Source organism: Amblyomma mixtum, chromosome 3 (assembly GCF_055824585.1).
Source record: "Amblyomma mixtum isolate Tamu chromosome 3, ASM5582458v1, whole genome shotgun sequence".
In the NCBI taxonomy this organism is placed as follows: Eukaryota; Metazoa; Arthropoda; class Arachnida; order Ixodida; family Ixodidae; genus Amblyomma; species Amblyomma mixtum.
The window spans coordinates 115,460,566-115,480,760 of NC_143014.1; the positions used below are offsets into that span (position 1 = coordinate 115,460,566).

At 43.1% G+C, this 20,195-nt stretch overlaps 1 protein-coding gene across 9 annotated transcripts in view; it reads right to left on the bottom strand.

Moving 5' to 3' along the window:
• Positions 1-11,355, bottom strand: part of MEP-1 (zinc finger protein MEP-1) — a 29,571-nt gene extending 18,216 nt beyond the window's left edge. For 3 of the 9 annotated variants that reach the window (XM_089580817.1, XM_089580815.1, XM_089580821.1), the window contains exons 1-3: positions 11,198-11,355; positions 9,538-9,618; positions 2,200-2,296 (exon numbers count right to left, since the gene is read on the bottom strand). In XM_089580817.1, coding sequence (XP_089436943.1) covers positions 2,200-2,283 — 84 coding nt within the window. In that variant the 5' untranslated portion in view covers positions 2,284-2,296; positions 9,538-9,618; positions 11,198-11,355. Of the gene's footprint in view, positions 1-2,199; positions 2,297-9,537; positions 9,619-10,628; positions 10,862-11,197 lie in introns of those variants that run through there. The other 6 variants (XM_089580818.1, XM_089580822.1, XM_089580819.1 and 3 more) reach the window with 4 other exon arrangements.
• Positions 11,356-20,195: the final 8,840 nt, after the last annotated feature.

The window sequence follows — 20,195 nt, forward strand, 5'->3', positions numbered from 1 at the left end:
AAATTTTCAATGCTTAGCCGGTTCATGGTACCTGCGGACTAGTATTTCAAGACGTCGCAGTGCACATTCACGCATGTATCCCTGTGCCAAGTTCGCAGCCATTGGACCAGTTTTCCACCACACTTCAGTACACACACTACTGTATCTGGCTGCCTAGACAAGCAGAACACAAAAATTGTGGTCTAGACACAAGAAAGAATACAAAGTAGCGACGACTGTCTGCAGTACGCATTTCAGTCCCCGTTTTACACGTAGACAACGATTTTGATTGATGTAAATCGTGAACAAGCTCAGACTTTCAAGTGAAGTGGTAGCTACCACTTCCTCGGTGCCACAAATGCTACTACCGGCAGTGGATGAAGCATCACACCTCCGTGAAGTTCACTACACACTCCAAATTCAGTGCACATCCGGCGACTACTGGTTGCAAGCATAGCATACATTGACTCAGGCAGAATACAGAAGTTTTTCCTTTCTTTCAAAGTACCTCCACAGTCAAGTGGCCACTGCTGAAAAATGCTGCCCTCAAGGGTGGCTCACATTTTAGCTCAGTCAAGATCACTTGATTACAGGTTTCCCAGTGCAAGCCTTGATTCTGCTGCGAATTTAAAGGAGCGCGCAAAAATGAGGCCGACGAACAAGCAACAGAACAGCAAGAAAGCTAGTGCTGTCATTTGTGTGTTTCATTTTATTCCCACTACTTTAAATTTTCATCACAAGCAGCCGATTTGCCCACACTGAGATTTCAATTCACTTGATTATTCACTCCTTGAGCCTGGAATCTAGAGGCCACGTATGCTGGTTTATTTTGCATTTGACTGCGCAGTTCGAGTACTGTGGCAGACAACAAATGCAATGCAATGTCCTGTGCCCACATTGTGTCCTTTACATGCTCACATGGATGTTATATTAACCTGTTGCCATGACTGAGTGCAAAACGCAACCCTAAACGCTAAGAGTACAAAAGTTGGGCTGGAGGCACCGGACGCCTTCTGCTGGGATCATCGTTCGGGCAGTTCCGAGGCGGCCATGTGGCAGTGGTACCGTGCGTAAAAGTTGCAAACAGATTTATCGCATAGAACAGGGCTTCGTGAATATTGCAACATTACTTGTGCACGTTCTCCTTAATTATTCCATGTCCTGGGGTTGTTGTAATTTCTCAGCAACTATAACAGCTAGCTTACAATAAAACAAAGTTCTTAAGTCAGCGTAAGAAGCTGCATATTTGTGCCAAATTTGGTTACATTTCATGTATAAACAACAAAACAAGTTTGAATTGCAGCATCCCCCTTAAAGGTGCACTAAAGAGGAATCTGAACTCTTCTTTTTACCGCGGGAACTCGATCTACATGTTCCAAGCATTCTTATAAACTTCGAATTATTGTCCTGTGCGGCCGATTTCCCTAATTTAAACCGGATTAAACGCCCCGGCTCCAGTCCTTTTTTTAACTCGCCGCTGACAGCAGGAAGAGTCAACCAACCTTTCAGACAGTCCCGTGGTGGCTTGCCGCTCTTCCATTGGCGGAGTGATACGTAGCGATCAGCGAAAGCAGAATCCATGCGTATCTTTGTTTGTGTGCGCCTAATTTGCAGCTATGTTGTCCCTGAATGGATCTACTTATTCAAGGAAATCTAAAAAACAAAATAAAAGTGAAAGCGAAGCTGCCACGCGACTGCCTGACTGCAGTTGACTTCTCCTACCTTCAGCGGTGCATTAAAAAAAAGGCGGAAGCCGGGACGTTTCATCTGATTTAAATAGGGAAGTCGGCCACACAGGACAATAATTTGGAGTTTCTAAGAATGTTTGGAACGTGTAGATAGAGTTCCCGCGGTAATAAGATGAGTTCAGATTCCTCTTTAGCTCAGACGGCTCCCTGTTGTCAACATCATTGCCAAACCACCAGACACTTGGTTGCAGCTGCTTTAACATGCATGCTACATGTTTGCACATCTCCTTTAAATCAGATAATTAACAAAGCATGTCACTGCTCGTTAGCAAATTTCGAACTCGGGCATTCACTCACTCTTTAACAGGCATCGAACAGCCCAACGAAGTAGATGCAGCTCGTAGCATTTTAACTTTGATTTCTTCAACAGACATGCATTCAGTACCCAGTTAACTTTGCTGATGGCGAATTCGGTATCAAAACTACACAAAGCTAGAAGCTCGCACTCAATGGGAGAAAAAAATATGCGTACAAGTGGCCGCTGCAGCTTGCCACAAGGAAGAAATGAAGAGACGAGGAAACGAAGTGGTGAAGGCCGAAGTAAGCCAGAAACCATGATGCCGTGACAGCTGCGACGTGCAAATTGAGAACGAAAACATTAGTCCAGGTGTCCACGTTTCCAGCATGGGACTTAACGTTACTTCAAAACTGATGCCAGCACAAGGCATGCTTCCTAGTGTCAGGAGTCGGGAAGGCCACAACTAAAAGTTGCAAATTAACCAGGCACAGCTGGCTCCTCAAATTATCCAATGCCAACAAGGGAATAATTACCATTTACAGCTGTAAAGTACAGTCACAAAGCTATGAAAGAAATGAACACAACTTTCCCGAATCTTTGTAGATGAAGAACAATCCATTTTTGACCAGGGCTTCATCTCAGGACCATCAAATCGAAGCAGATACTCTACCAAGTTAACCAGGTTGGCACATGAGGCCTTGTTCAACAATTCCTTAAACTGTTACATATTCCACCTCCACATCAGCAACTATCTCGGACACCTGCACTGCCAGGTCTGTCTGCAAAGAGCTCCTAGATATTGAACACACATACTAAAACTGCCCCCCCCCCCCCCCCCCCCCCCCACCCCGTTCTCCCACAGTCACACTGCAGCTGCGGACATAGCTCCAACACAAGTTGCAGAAATAAAACACTAAAATAGCAATTCAGGCTAGTCAGTGAAACAGTAACGGAGGGAGGAACAAAACATAAGGGCACAGAGACACAGGATAAGCGGTGCACTAGTCCTGGGTCTCGTACCATGTTCTCCCCAACAACGTACCCATTAAAATAAAGCAGTTCTCTCCTTTTCAAAGCAGGAATGATAATTCATTGCATTTGGGGAACCAGTTTAAGATGAAGTAAATATAAAAAAATAAATTCAACTACAATGGTAATAAGTGTACTAATAATAAAAATTACTAGTACAAACAAGTGTTAGGGAAGCAATCCCATGTTTAACACCTCCACCCGACAGCTTTACCTTAACACATTGGACGAATATTTTCCCCACTTCGAACTTATCATCAGCCTTTCCTTCCCATCTGCCAACCATTCTGGTTAGTTTGGCTGGTAGAACAACTGCCCCACTGTGGTAGCGGTCCCGAGTTTGAGCTCTGATCAAGAGTGAATATTTCATCTACAGAAGTGTTTCATAGCCACATGGCAGCGATCAGGTCGAACAGTAAATTTCCGTTTGTTCAACATGTATTCCACCTTAAGTTATTCCTATTTTCATTACAAATTGTGAGGCAACGGAAAACCTACAAATCAACAAAGATTTTGAATAAACTATAGCTAATTACCTAAGTTTTGCTCAGCTCTAAATAAAATAACCAAATGCTAAGGCAGTGCTTCTGCAGACGTAGTACTGATCAGACCTTCCCTTTATTAATATTCACATAAACAGATTCGTCTGGAACTCCTGAACGCAGTGCTCTGTGTGCTGTAAATGTGCATGCTAAAGGGACCTTTGGAATGCTTTTCACACTCATGCCAAAATGAACTATTGGATCAGTGCCATATTCGCGATCCAAGCGAAAAAAGTATACAAGCTCAAGACCATCAATTCGCCTCCAGTGTGGACGACTTTCAGTTGCAAGCTATTTGATCATTGCGCAAGCTGTATTTACTCGCCGGGGCTTTCCATTGCAATCAATTGCCAGTTCGAGCTTGGCTCGATAGCTCCAGCCAGGCTCAAGCCAGTAATGGGCCCGAACTACCCGATTTGGGTCAGATATGTCCATTCGACTGCCTGACTGAGACCCAGTGCAGGCCCATCAGCTCTCCCGCCTAACCAGACCTGGTTGAGCAGGCACAAGACAATAATGAGCACACACAGACCACAGGCTTTAAAAATGTTATTCCACTTTAGAGAGCACTAGTGACTAAATTCCAATGTTAACAGCGTCTTTGTATATGCTGGTGCAAATGAAGGCCAGAAGAAATAAGCGAAACACAGGGTTCATACTGCTCACAATGGTGCGACATGGGAGTGAAACAGTACAAAACAACAGACTATAGTGCTTACCACTTTTTCCATGCAGCTTTTCAAGCCTTCACTTGACAAAGGCAGGTGCGATTATACAGCAATAAATCTGAGCATTTTCGTTAACTTTCAAGGCTCAAGATATAATACACTAAAAAAGTTACAATTAACAACATAACAAATTTAGAGTAAAAATCATGGTCTGTCTGATAGAGTCAACTGCGGCCAAGACCTGTTGCCACCCACTTCTCCACATCAAGTTGAAGCACTAAAACTGAATGGTGTGAATCCACAGACATACAGTATGTCACACAAAACACAACTCATTTGGCAAACACTGTAACTCGTGACAGTGAACACATGTAGAACACTATATTTGTTGTCACTACTATCGACCATTTCAGCACCAGCAGCCATATTTCTCGTTGAGCAAATGAGAAGGTTCCAACTTGGCATCAAAATAGTTGCAGATAAAACATACAACAACACATACAGCAGTGTTCATAAAGCTTTTTACTTCCATAAATGCTGCCTTTAAGATGCACTAAAGAGGAATCCGAACTCGTCATTTTACCGCGGGAACTCGATCTATACGTTCCGAACAATCTTAGAAACTTCCGAATTATTGTCCTGTGCGACCAATTTCCTTAATTTAAATCGGATTAAATGTCCCGGCTCCCGCATTTTTTTTTAACTCGCCGCTGAAGGTAGGAGAAGTCAACTAACGCGTGGAGTGCCTTCAGGCAGTCGAGTGGCAGGTTTACTTTCGCATTTATTTTGTTTTTTAGGTTTCCGTGAATAAATAGATCCAGTCAGAGACAACAGAGCTGCAAACCAGGCCCAAGGAAATAAAAATATGCATGGACTCTTTGCCTTCGCCAATTGCTACGTATCACTTTGCCGATGGCAGAGCGACAAGCCGACATGGGACTGGCTGAAAGGTACTCCACGCGTTGGTTGGCTCCTCCAACCATCAGTGATGAGTTCAAAAAAAGGTCGGAGCTGGTACGTTCAATCCGATTTAAATTAGGGAAATCAGCCGCGCAGGACTATAATTCGAAGTTTCTAAGGATGCTCGGAACGTTAGATCGAGTTCCCGCGGTAAAAAGAGTTCAAATCCCTCTTTAGTGCACCTTTAAAGCCTCTGTACTGATTGGTAGCAAATATGACACAGGGCAAAAATGGTGAATACACAAAAGAAAACATACAACACAGCATTCTGTAGATATTAAGAGGGGCATAGGCACCAAATTTTTGATTGTGTGTTTTCTTTGTAATGGTGCGTTAGACATCATTATACATAAAACACTCTGTGGTATTCCCCTACGATGGCCTAAGTTATATATAACTGATTTTCTTCTTTGATGCAGCTTCAGTAACAGTGGCTGCGACATGAAAGGTGAGTTTAGGTCATGGAAGACAAAAAAAAAAAAACTGCAATGAATTGCTGATATGCCACTCTATTTCACTGCAATGCTTCAGCCAGCCTGCTTCAAGAGCTGGAATGACAAATAACGTATCAGGGATTATATTACAATTTTTTCTTGCCTCGTGAGACGTAAACCCACCTTTGACATTGCAGCCATCATTCACTTGACAAAACTTACACAGAAACAGCATGAGAGAAGAAATTCAATCATAAATTATTTAGCAGTTATCGGCAAATATCGCATGGTGGCCCACGCACATTGTTTTATACACCATGACAAAGAAGAAAACATGCAACTAAAAATAAGTGTCTATACTCCTTTAACACATTCACTGCATCTTGGGCCACCTGTGGGTCACGTGTATTCCTGCTGTGTGGCATGAATACTGAGTGGCGCTATTAAGGCGGTGGGACGCTCAGATTTTTAAAAACGCCTGCTAAAAACACACATGCCAGGCTGCTATTGCCAGCTATTTTCGGTTCTAAAAAGCTGACTTCTTCAGAGGCTCACTGGTGGGTCACCCTAAGAAAATCTATGAGTGGCCCACCGGTGAGCCATGACGCACAGGGCACCAAAGATATGACCGATTTTTGCTGCCACCAAAGTGTGCCCACTAGAACCTCTGTCCACTTGCCAAAAAAGGATAATTCGGTAAAATTCCTCTTGGTAGATAAAAACATTAAACATTTTTGATGTCTAGTCCAAGTTAAGCTATGTCCATTGTACCCCTAATGCTAATAAAATGATTATTTCACTGCTGATGTAAAGTACCTTTTCTAAATAAGCGCGCATCATTAATGGCTTCATTACCGGATTAAAAAGGTGAGGAACACACACAAGCCAGACAAGTTACAGAGCTCAACACAAGTCCAACAGCAAGCCTTCCTCTTACCCAAGCCCACAAAAAGACAGCATACTTGGGCCTAGTCTTAGCTATCAAGCCCGTGCAGCATGAAACAAGCTACTTCAGGTGAAAATAATGCTGCATTTCAGATAACATGAAGTACAAACAACATAGATATTAAGATATATCACAATTACAGAGTCTGAGCAAAATACCACCTTTTGCTTGAATAAACAGAACCCCAAAAAGACAAGTCAAGCAAGCAATCAAATGTGTGGTTCATCATGAGCAACAAATGTATGGGAAGCAAGAAATGTACCAAAATCCATCAAAGTTTGATGGTTTTGTGAAAATTTCTACAGCTGAATCCAGTACCACCACACCTCGGAGAGAATCAAACATAACTCAGTAAACTGACGATACACTGAAGCAGCCTTTTTACTCTAGCCAGGCACAGAGAAATAGCAGAATCAGTGAAATGAAGACCTTAGATGGCTTGCACCGACACAAGTGGAGCCGCCATGTTGGCAAAACACAACAGCAGTATGAACCTGCTCATTTCTACGATCCCCTTATCGCCACCTTGCAGTTGCAGTTGGAGTGCCCATCATGTCACTTGCAAGCTATCTATTGTTCTGATATGGTATGTGGAGTTTTAATGCACCAAAGCTGCACATGGGCTATGAGAGATGACATAGTCGAAGGCTGTGCATTAATTTTGACCTCCTGGGTTCCTTTGACGTGCACTAACATCACACAGTACACGGGCTTCTCTGCATTTCATCTCCTCTTAATTGCGACTGCCACAGCCAGGTCTGATCCCACAACCCTGGGCTCAGCAGCCGAACGGCATAGCCACTACAGCAGGCCCATACTGATTTATATACATCCACAATGCTGAAGGAGGTGGTGAACACGCTGGTCATGGTATGCATTTGAAAACGCATACCATGAAAACAAAGTTTCCAAGCACTTTGAGCCAAAAATATAATTTTGTGGTGTTCTCCATCCCTTTTAATCCTCTCCATCCCAGTGGGCATAACACACATCAAAAGCAATTTCTGATGCCCAAGCCGGTACAACAGGGTGGAGCTTAATTGCATAAATTCCACCACAACAAAAATTTCACACAAAGGTCTCCATGAACGAATCAAAGCAATAGGGCTCATTAGTGACCCAGAAAAGCTCAGTTTAATAATGCATCGGCACACATTTTAAAGGAATAAATAACTTTTTTTTATCTAACAAGATGCAGAACTATACATGCAAATGTTAACACAAGATGCTGCTTTAAAGAACAAAGAATGGATGAACCTTATGAGCAACAGAAATGTCCAAAAGCCATAAAAAGGCAAACTCCCCTAAACCTAAGCATATAACAATGACTTGCAGCAAACTGTGTGTGTATTGTAATACTGTGAGCCACTTCAACACTGAAAAACTAAACAAAATGTGATGTCCGCAACAAGGCTTTAAGAATTAGTTTTTGCACATGGTATGAAAGCCTAGTAAAAAAACAAAGGACACTGTATTGTTGAACCTCAAGAACGCATGCAAAGAAAATTGCTTACTTTTAACAAGACACCAAATATTAACAGCTGCTCGCTATTCAATGCCAGATTTATAATGCAACTCGCAGCATTTCTAGTTTATATGGAATTTGCTCAACCATTCTTCATGGCTCACCTATTTGAATAGGAGTCCTTAGTTGGTAGTTATAGTATACCAAAGGTCGCGTTGCATGGCTACAGGTGCAAAGAACTATCACGGCCTCCAAAATCCAAAAAAAAAGCTTCCACTGAAAATTACTAAACATTTCTCGTCTACTCATGCAATTTATTTGTACAAGATTGTAAGTTTAACCTTAGTGAAGTTTCAGTGAAAATTCTGTGAAGCCATGCCTGCCGACTAACTATTAAAGTCAAACTCTGAATTGCACTACCACAACACAAAAGTCTAATATGGACGCATGGCAGCATTGCCGCTTTCAATGCACCCCTTCCAAGTCTGTTGAAATGACAGCACACAGTAAAGGGGCACCGAGGTCAAAATGAAGTAGGCAGATGTCAAAATTATCAAATTTTATTGACAAAGAGGCTATTTTCAATGAAAACAGAGCTTGGACAAGCTGGAAAAGGCCAATAAATGAACAGGTATCACTGCCAGTGGCCATTTTCATAAGTGAACTGTGATGGTGTCGATACTTTTTTTGGGGTTTTGTTTTGGTTTGGTTTGGTTTAATGGGGGTTAATATCCCAAAGCAACTCAGGTTATGAGGGACACTGTAGTGAAGGGCTCCGGAAATTTCGACCACCTGGGGTTCTTTGATGCGCACTGGCATCCCATAGTACACGGGCCTCTAGAATTTCGCCTTCATCGAAATTCGGCCGCCGCGGCCGGGATTGAACCCACGTCTTTCGGGTCAGCAACTGAGCAGCGAAGCCACGTAGCCACTCAGTTCCAAATGGTGATCACAAAGTCCCTTTCATTATTATTGACGTAACAATTTTTTATTGACTAGGCAGGGAAAAAAATGTTCCTTATTTAAATATAACATTATCAGCAATAAATGCTACTTCTGCAGCTGAACAAACATCATTATATCCACTGCTATTCTATACTACCGCTCCACTCAGTGTCCGAGTGTTTTTTTTTGCATATCTGGACAATCTAGAGCAACTAAGCTATAACTGCAACCTACAACTATCTTGCCCCAAAGCGTCATACTGCTTCCCATCAAAACCATTTGCATCCGTGTACAGAAACTTTGTGACTGTCATCATTAATCCAACGTGTCTCGGCACTGTAACTTTTCCCCACAGCTCTAATGGAGCACCATGCAATAGACAATCACAAAGTAAGATTTCCAGAAATGAGAGGAACGCACAGCTTACCTTACCCCCAATATTGAGGTCATAATACTCAGGGCAAGGTAACTTATTTACACATGCATATGGAAGAAACTAAATGCAAGGCTAGTTGACTGAAAAACAGAAAGTGTGTACAAAGTGTTAAGTATGCTCGTGCACTTTAAGAAAAGTGAGGAATACCATTTGTGGTCTTCTTCCCAAAGTAGACTGGGCTTCTGGAAGAATTAATACAATGCTTGACAGTTGGCAGCTTGTGTGGGCCTACATATCAAAAGGGGGGAGAAGGAGGGGGTGTTGACAACAATGCACGCTTTTTTTTGCGTGAGCAGCGACAAGCTTAAAGTCTAACGAACGTGACATACTATCGCGCTCAATGTGATCTGCAATGCACAAGCTTCGATAATCTCACTTTGCAAAGCAGTGTATGATTTTAATGGCCCCTGAAATGAGCAGATCAATCTGAATGTTATGATGCCCGTAAGCCGCCTGACGTTAGGTGCTCTGTATTAAGGCGCACTATAGATTGCTATAAAGCGCAATCCTCGTTTGCGTCAACCGGACATGTTGCAGGTCATATTAAAGGTGATAGTAAATACTTATGTTAATATACCAGTGGTAACAAAAAGTAAAAAAGACACGTTAAGTCGTCCAGTTAGAGAAGACTAAAAGTAGGCATCAAAGCCCTACTGCAGTACAGTCTTTCCTCATGCTGAATGCACAAACAAGTACGTACATACTCCACTACGCGGAAACCAGCTTCAACTATTCGTGGTCTGGTAAGGACCGCTTAAAATGTCTGCCGAAAGAGGCTTGACCATCTGAATGCGTTATGACGGAAAATCGAAGCAGAATTCTCGCGCATACAACACTGACAAATGGTCGTTTGCTGAAGCCGCCGGCGTAATTGCGGGAAGCACCGTATACTAGGGGCTGGGAAACGATTTCAAACTGCCTCCCATTTCTGCCGATTTCAAGTTTGCACGGTGGAGATTGGTAATGTAATCGGTTTTATCACACGCGACGACCGCTCCCCTATTCATTGGTAAGGATCGGGTTGACACTGACAATGTGAACTATCGTTTTAATACGCTGTCGTTCACGGACGAACCAAACAGCCGGTGATATAAACAGAACAAAACAGCATAAAATGCCTATTTCCTACACGTTTTGGGTGCCAAACAACATGCAGCCTGAACAAAAAAAGGAACATTCGTAAAGCATAACTGAAAATAATCGCGAAGCGTCGAGGATACAAGACCCGTCTACCTCACCGGGCGCTTTTCTTTTGGCGGGCTGGATAAGCTCGGTCGGGAAGAGTAGCGGTATGTTGGGAAAAGAAAAAAAAACACCAAACAACCGCCGGCGCCTTCGACAGGGTTTAGCAGAGGCAGTAGCGGGTACACGTATCGAAGCACGTATTTTTCATGCGCGATGAGACCACTGACAAGAGCGGGATGATCCAGCAGACGAACCCGGCGACAGATACTGGCCACACGAGAGGGCGTCCGCTGATCGCGACTCCCGCGGTATCAAAATCAAGCGGCTTTCATGCATCATAACAGACTTTAACATCGCTTTAACCCACACATTTACGTTTTTAAATAAAATAGTGCGTACTTAAAAACATATACGTCTAAAGCGAGCATACTTCATTCAATAGGTGCCGCATTAAGCCAGTCCATTGGAAAACACGCCACCTAGGCCTAATCCGCCCTATAAGCCGCGTATATGCGGCGAAGCCGGTGAATGAATGTCTCACAGAAATTTCGTTGCCAAAGGACGTGTCCAAACCACAAAAAATCACGTTCTGAGAACTTTAAAAAAACCTTGCAATGCTTACTTTTGCGCGAAACTGTCCGACAACAATGTAAAACGGCACTCGGCGGAGGCGACGGCAACGACGGCTCCGGCGTCGAACCAGCCAAAGTGAATACCAAAATGGCGCCCGCGGGTCACGTGACGTGGCAAGTTAATTTGCGTTATTTTCCATTTAATTGCTGTTTAGGAAGACGGGAGGCTGTTGGAGAGGTTAGTGTGTCGTTGGCATTGACTTTGAGTTTCATTAATACGTTCCCTTTCGACCCAGTGCAGCGGACCAGAAAACACACCTCCACCCCTCGGTCCCGGAGCAGATGGACTCGTCCAATGGCGAAGAACGTTTCTCCATGGAGGGCCCTGACACTTCCGGAAGTACTGGGAGCAATCTCACTGGCGAGTGCGCTCTGGCGCTCTTGGCGCACTGGGCGTTCTTGGGCTAGTAAGGTGCGCTGCGCGGGCCCGCGTCGTATTGACTGCTGAACGTGTGCTTCTAGCACCGGACGTCCCATAGCAGTTCTTTGGAGCTCCTTGGCCAAAGAAATCCACTTTGGCGCATGACTTGTCAAAGGACCTCACGGTACCACTTCCAGCACTGACATGCGCCTTCGCTCTTTCCGCCTTTGCCATGGCCGCTCGGGACTTGCGACCTCTAGTGAGGTCCTGGTAATGACTGCAGGTGCTTTAGACCTTGCAGAAGAGACATGACTCGCCCAGTGGGCCATGTGCAAGCTATTAATGTTGGTCCTAAGTAGTTGTCCTTAGTTCGGCAAAAGTCAGAATCTTCTTTGGCCCCCTTCATCTCATCCTTGAGCAGCAACACTTAGTTCTAATGGCATTTGTGCTAGCGATTCTCTGAATATTTCCTGAGGCACTTCTTTGACATTGGAAATTCGTGCCACTTCTCTGCACTTGCGAACGCCACACAATGGCTTATACTTCCGAGGGCAAACAATTACTAGCCCCTAGCTCAGAGGTGACCCGTTCCCCTGGACCATCAAGTAGGGGTCCAAATATCTTCTGCCAGAACACAACGCACGGCGGGTGTACGGGGCCTTTCCACTCACTAGTGCAAAGTTCAAATCGGATTTCTGAAGGGAAAATACGAAGGACGGCCCTAAATAGATTTTAGATCGCTCTAGCTATGAAGGCTATATCTCCTAAACATATATTGTGTGGGATCTTGGCAGACTATGCTTTAAACATGTTTGGAATACGTATGCACGATGGCTACGGTGCAACTGTTACGGAGTTTTCTTTCGCAGTTGTTCGGAAAAACGCCTGACATAGGACGTCATTGCAACAAAAGCCGAACGTTCCAATTTTATATGTTTGCCGCTTGCAAACGGTAACGTAAAAGCAAGACATAAATGGCATACCTCCATCTTAGACTTAAACACGTATTACCGGCATTCACACGCTCTGTCCTTTCAACAACCTGAAACAGGATGATGCAACAAAGCAAGGAAGGACAGCCAATAAAGACTGCAGAATAATTAAAACAGAAGCGCTCGAAAACGACCTTCTTTCCTCTCCGCCTGAAAAAAGCTGCTATATGTTAAAAGCTGCTTGTTCTTAAAACGGCAAATGGCAAGTACCGTATGCTTCTTTATCATCCGACGAAGTTGGCTAGTGGCACTTCGTATGTTGACAGGGTACTTTGATCACATTTATATAGCACGAAAACAAAAATAGGACATCCTAAATGGAGAACGGGTGTGGTGGAAACTGGGGGTACGTATAGTTGAAACGAGGCCGTGCAAAAAGAAGTCGGTTACAATGGACAAGTAAGTCATCTCTTCTGTTAACATTTGCTACAAAATCATCACGCAGTCAGTTACACCGTGGACTGCTTTGCAGGTAACTGGGGGATCATCTTTTCTTCTGTCCTCCACGCTGCGTCCAGAGCATTTACAGAAAGGCGTGGAAGTCCAGGTAATTGCAAGAGAATATGTTCGAGCGCTCACGGCATCGCTCGCAAAGCTGAAATGGCTGCATTTCGGTGAGGGCGAAGTGTTAAAACGCTTGCCCTGTGAGATTTCGGACCGAGGTAAAGAAAGAAGGCGGTCGATATTAATCTGAAGCTCTCCAATACGGCTCGTCGTCTCGCAGCACAGGTGCAGCCTTGACACGGTTGCATCAACAGAAAGACTGAAACGATAATGCAAGGTTTCTTTCGCCCTTCGTTATTGATTTCATGACCAAAAACAGTCGGTGACCAAGAGTACTCGACGAAGAGTCGTCCGTTCGTGGCTCTTCTCTTCACACGCCACGGACGTCTACCGAAGTTGTCACACTGGTATCCACGATAACTAAGAAAAGAAAAATAAATCAGTGAGTGTGTGGGATCGGCTGGGCATCCAGTGGATAGGTACGGTCCCTTGGGCCGGTCACTGCTGTGCTTCTTATCGCAACATTGCTACCGGAAAAAAAAAAAACGCAGATTGGTCGTCGTGGGCTTTCGCTCAAGTGCGCAGGTGTGTGAAACGTGTAGAAATGCACCGAAAAATCGCGGAAGTGCTGGAGACAAAGGACTTGAGGGATCTTATATGAGGACGAGAGTGGCGGCGATCAGTCGTGTTCTCTCCTCGATATCGCAGCAACAGCGGGTAGCATCAGTGAAGAAATCGCTGATGCTGCGAAGCTTCATGGCTTGCCTTAGGCCATGTTCCCTTTCCTTTTTTCCGTTGAAAGGATTTGAGTAAACGATGGTGGCCCACCTAATTCACTCGTATCGTCGGGCGCTTCACCTCCTTAAGGCACCGCTCGACATTTCTCTTCAAAAAAAAAAAAGAAAGATATATTCCGCTTAATTTGTCTATTCAAGTTTCAGAACGCCAATCGGTCAAGTTTGCAACGCATGATTTCCGTCGCTGATTCTTTACACGCATGTGAAAATTTTTTACATTTTTCCAATTGGTGAAAACTGTAGTACTCAAGGCATCAGGGGATTTTTTTTTTGAATGTGCACTTGACACTGGAGTCGCAGAAAAAAAAAATTCTTACGGGTGGCAAAAATATATCCACCATGTCGACGGACACGCTGCCAATTAAGCTCACTGTTTTGAGAAATGTATTTACTGCGCTCGCTTGTGCATACTGCTATAAAAGAAAACCGCTCTAGCTGCGTGAACTTCTTTCTCAGCCGCAGTATCTGTACAGGCGAAAGTTGAGCGAAAGTTCTAAGATCATGAAATTAGAAAAAAAAATGTCATCAATCGTCTTTTGAGTAATGCACTTTGTGGCGTAGGCTGATACTGCAGAGCTGAGTACAGTAGCTATCGATTTTTAATGTCGGTTGTGGAGTTCTGACGCGCCAAACTGGTACCATGGGTAAGATTACTCCGTGCGCACAAACGAATGCAGCTTATTCTAAGAAAATGTTAGCCAATATTAATGGTCTAGTCTGTATAGTAGTAAGCTGTCGCACACTCGAAAATAAAACGCTAGAATTCGCTTCCCTCCTCGAAACGACAAAGCCGCATATAGCTTTTGAAACAGAATCCTGGCCCGACAATACAATAAACGACGGTTAAGTTTTTCCTCCTACATAGGTAGTGTACAGACAGGACCGCAATGTGTACTGTGGTGAGGTATTCTTTCTTATTCATGACAGGTTACTTAACACGTTTATGGCTATTCAAACCGAGTCACTTAAAACAGTAAGGCCTAAATTCTGCTAAAATTTACTCCTCTCTGGCCGTTGGATATTTTAACAGGTCTTCTGGTTCTAGAACTACACAACCCTTCTTTCATTTGAGTAATGTGGTGTTAAGTTTACGAACGACATGTGTATAATTCTTGCTGGTGGATTTAACCTGCCCGATGTTGAGTGGTGTTTGTTAAAAGTCCGTACTTTATAACGCGTCGCTGCTGTACAGTGTTCTCAAAGAAATTATTAGTGGCCGCTTTTGCTTCTGTATGTAGACAACATCCACTCGATCGAGCTGCACTAAAGCAAACGCGCTGAGTTCATTTTTTCTTTTCTTTTTTGCAACGATCGTGATCTTGCATCGCATGTCGCCACACTGCAGGGTATCAGTGGCCATGATGCCTTTGTCACGAAATTATCTTGCACGGCCAAAAATCGCTGCACTGCAGAACCACGCAAAGTGTTCTTGTATGCAAGAGGCGACGCCTCACCCTCGCGCGAACTAGACGCATTTCTTCGAGAGTTCCGGTCGTCTACCTAATGCCTTGACGCCAACGGGTTGTGGAATTTGTTCAAACCCGAAGTATTATCGTTTACATAATATATTATCGACGGGGTAAACTACAGTAAACTACAACATAGATAAAAAAAGATAAAACTGAAAGCTTTAATGGATATCTTTAATCGGCCTTATCACAAACAATAAGCGCAGCTACCGAATCGCAATTCGTTTCCAGGTATGCAAAAATGAATTGGGTAGTATTTCTTTACGCGGCATCATATCTTTATCAGAAAATTCATTGTACACTCTGCCCCTGGTCCAGATATCCAACTTTATTTTCAAGAACTGCGCGATATCTGTTGCCCCTTTTTGGTACTAATGAAACGACTCTTGAACAGGTTTTCTTGGAAAATTCAAACGTGACACCAATACCCAAAAGCGATGACAAAACAAAAAAATCAATCTACGTGCCTATTTCATTGATAAGTGTATCTTATAAAACATTAGAGCACGTAATTTATGCTAATCTAATTAATCACCTAATGATCAATAACTTTTTTCTACAACGCAGCATGGCTTAGGAATAGGCTTTTCTTGTGATATCGCAGCCTTAACTGAGGTTTCACAGACTGATCGTATATTTTAATTTCCGGTAGGCCTCTGAGTCTTTGCCTCATGCGTATACTGATAAAAATTTTTTGTCATAGCTTTAAGCATCGCAGGCAGCTCCGAAACATTACAACAATGTTAAATTTTTGTTTTGGTCAAGTTTGGTTTGTTTTATGGCTTATGGGGATTTAACGTCCCAAAGCGACTCGGCTATGAGGGACGTCGTAGTGAAGAGCTCCGGAAATTTCGACCACCGGGGTTCTTAATGTGCACTGACATAACACAGTACAGGGGCCTTCTAGAATTGAGCCTCCATTGAAATTCGACCGCCGCGGCCGGGATCGAACCCGCGTCTTTCGGGTCAGCAGTCGAGCGCTATAACCACTGAGCCACCGCGGCGGTTGTTTTGGTCAAGTGTTAATTCACTGTTCTTAATGTTCTTTCTTTTAACGCTTGTGTAATGTTACAAAGAAACATTCGCAACATTATTAAACATTTAAACAGAACAACTAAAATTCTCGAAAATGGTGAAGCAACCCTGAACAAACATGCAGGACCGCCAGCTGTGACGATACACAACTTACAATGCTTTGCAAGAACCAACAACGAGGGTGACACTTGAGTTCCACTACATAGTACAACATTCCACTCGCAGACACTCACCTCCGAACGGATACCATTGAGTGAAGCTTATATGCCCATTACTGAGGGGTGCCCCTTGAGCTGTAGGGGAGAATGGGTAATGAGCAAAGTTTTGTAACAAAATAATGGAGCTGTGCATGCAATCTATGGCGGGCACAATCTGATATTTAGTTGTAAAGTACTGTTCGTTCAAAAGCATCTTTACTGTACGAGCAGTGGGAAAAGTTCTTGGTCCTAGTGCTTGAAATATATTTGTAATGTAGCCGCCGCGGTGGCTGTTACGGTGCTCTGCTGATGACCCGAAAGACACGGGTTCGGTCCCAGTTGCGGTGGTCGCATTTCGATGGAGGCAAAATGCTAGATACCCGTGTACTGTGCGATGTCGGAGCACATTAAAGAACCCCAGGTGCTCAAAGTTATCCGGGCCCCCCAGTGCGGCGTCCCTCATTGCCAGAGTCGCTTTGGGACGTTAAACCCACATAAACCAAACGAAACCATATTTGTAATGTTGTTTTGAAACTTTTGAGGAGACTATATTAAAGCAATGGTCCTTTAAAATGTTAAGCTTGTGTTTATGATACAACATGTAAGGTTATTAACTTTTAACATTAAAATAACATTTAATAGTAAGCATTGGAATAATATTTACTTTCAATGTTAAACTAACGTATCGAAGTAACGTATAATGCTATATGTTAATTTTTAACATTAATGTAACGTTCCAATGCAACATATAACGTTACTGCAACTTACATAACATTTTTATAGCATTGTTATAATCTTCGGTGCTACCTGAGATACCTGTCTGAAAGAACAGTTCGTGGTTCATCAAAGTGAATAAGCGTGGCTTTCTGTGGCAGTTGGTAGCATCAGTTGTGTTCCGTGTCGCCCTTGTGTGTTCCTTTTCCCGTGCACGCGTTCATTTCCCAGAGTTTTTCTCTCTGTCAGTGTTCATCAAGTGTGCCTATGCTGTCAGGTGTCTCGCTGTGGTCTGTTTCAGGTCCTCTTCTTTTCATTGTGATTTATGTATGTGACCTTGTTAACAATACCTCCAGCCGAGTTAGATTCCACGTTGATGACTTCCATTTACCGCAAGATCTCCTGCGCAGCGGACTCCAACAATTTCAGAATTGCCTCAACTCTGCTTCGATGTGGCGCCTGTCACGGTAGATGGCTCTTAACCTGTCCAAATGAATCTTCATGAAATTTGCGGAAAAAAACAGCCTGTGCTTGCAAATTATGCCGTCAATGGAACTTGCTTATCAACCACGTCGCCTGATCTTGTTGCTCCAATATCTTGTTTGCCTGGCTTAAGTGACCATTGTATGCTTCATTTTTTAATGAACGTCGTGATACCACGCCAAAATAACAATTTTAAATATATCCGTGACTACAAAAAAGCAAACTTTGAGGCAATTAATCGTGAACTCGCTGCTTTTATCGATGAATACTTACCCTCTTTTCATGACCGTCCAATCGAAGCTAACTGGAACCTTTTTAAGCATAAAATTGCATCTCTGACAAATTCTTACGTGCCGCTGAGAAAAATAATAACTAACAGATGTTCGCCCTGGTTTTTGTTAGACTAAAAAGGCTATCTAACAAAAAGAAACGCCTGTTTCGCTCCGCCAAACTACAATTCTATGCCCCGGTGGGATGCTTACCAGTCCGCTGCGTCTGAATATAAATCAGCACTAAAACAAGCTAAGGGCTCATTTTTTAGCCATACTCTTCCATCGATGCTAATAAATAGCCCCAAACAATTTCGGAACGTGGTTACGAAAACTGACCCATCTACAATTAATCTTAAAACTTTAGATGATCAAGTAATTCCTAGTGAAATGTGTGCTGCTGTTCTTAATGATGTGTTTACAACTTCTTTTACTAACAATTTAATTACCTCAATGCCTCATTACCCGCCCTGTGACTTCTCTCTTATGGACCCCGTTATAATGAATCCTGTTGGCATTGAAAAAACAATTGAACAGCTGAAGATGTCATCATCATGCGGAGTGGATAACATCGACTCGAAACTTTTGAAAAACACCAAAGTGTATAGTGCTTTTATTTTTGCTGTATTGTTTCAACAATCTCTTGAGTCTGGCTGTGTCCCTAGCGACTGGAAGGAGAGCAAGGTGGTTCCCCTGCGCAAGGCTGGGGACAAACATTCTCCTAATAACTACCGGACCATTTCACTTGTTAGCATTCCTCGCAACATCATGGAACATGTCATCTGCTCGCACCTTGCCAATTTTCTTGAGTGAAATTCTTTTTTCAGCCATTGCCAACACGGGTTTCGGAAATCATTCTAATGCGAGGCTCAGCTTCTATGCTTTTCACAGGATCTTCATTTCATTCTTGACCGGGGTTCCACGGCTGACTGTATATTCCTCGATTTCTCCAAAGCCTTTGACAAAGTTTCTCACCAATTACCACTTTTCAAATTAAATAATCTCAAACTCGACCCTAACATCATTTCGTGGCTTCAGTCTTTCCTCACTAACCGTTCCCAATGCGTGACAGCAAACAAATCGAACTCTCGTTCCTCTCCAGTGCGCTGAGGCGTTCCCCAGGGCTCTGTACTAGGGCCCCTTCCTTTTCTAATTTATATAAATTACTTGCCTAACAACATGGTTTCCTCCTTATGTCTTTTTGCTGACGATTGTGTTATTTACCGTGAAATTAACAGTGACTCTGACATTTCTGTTCTTCAATCTGACATTAACCAAGTTTCAGAATGGTGTAAATTATGGCACATGGAACTTAACATTAACAAGTGCAAACATATGCGTGTTTCTCGACGTAACACTGAAGTAGCCACTTACAACCTTAATAATACTCCTCTTGAAACTGTGTCTTCCTATAAATACCTTGGTGTGCTCATAACTTCCAATCTTTCTTGGAATCTGCATGTGGAATTTATTACTAGCAATGCTAACCGTATGTTGGGGTACCTGCGTCGTAACTACTACCTTTCTTCAAGTTCAATAAAATTGCTGCTTTATAAAACACTTGTTCGGCCTAAATTGGAATATGCAGCATCTGTCTGGGACCCTGGCCTTGCATCATTAGCATCTGATATCGAATCTGTTCAAAACCGCGCGTCACGTTTCATACTTTCCAATTATCACCGTAAGTCCAGTGTTACCGCTATGAAAACTACTTTATCATTGCCACCGCTTTCACTCCGCAGAAAAATTTCTCGCTTATGCCTATTTCATAAGATCTATTACTACAATCCTGTCCTTAAGAACCGTCTACTAACTACCCCTACATATGTTTCAGCCTCGCATTGATCATCTTCACAAAGTAGGTGTTCCTTCATGTCATACCAAACACGCTTTCTATTCGTTTGTCCCTAACACTTCTGACAGTTGGAACCACCTTTCCAGGCTCATTGTCGATATTACTGACCCAAATGCCTTTAAGACTGCCGCATGTAATCTCTATTTATAGATTTTAGTCTATTTTCTTTGCGTTGGTTTTCGCTGTTATATTGCTGTCTGCCGGAAATGTTCTTTCTTTTTGCCTCACTTGTTCTTTTTCCCCTTTTATTTATTTTTTGCCTTTTTTTCTCTCGCTTTTCGCCGCGTTATAATTTCTCTATTTTGTTGTTCT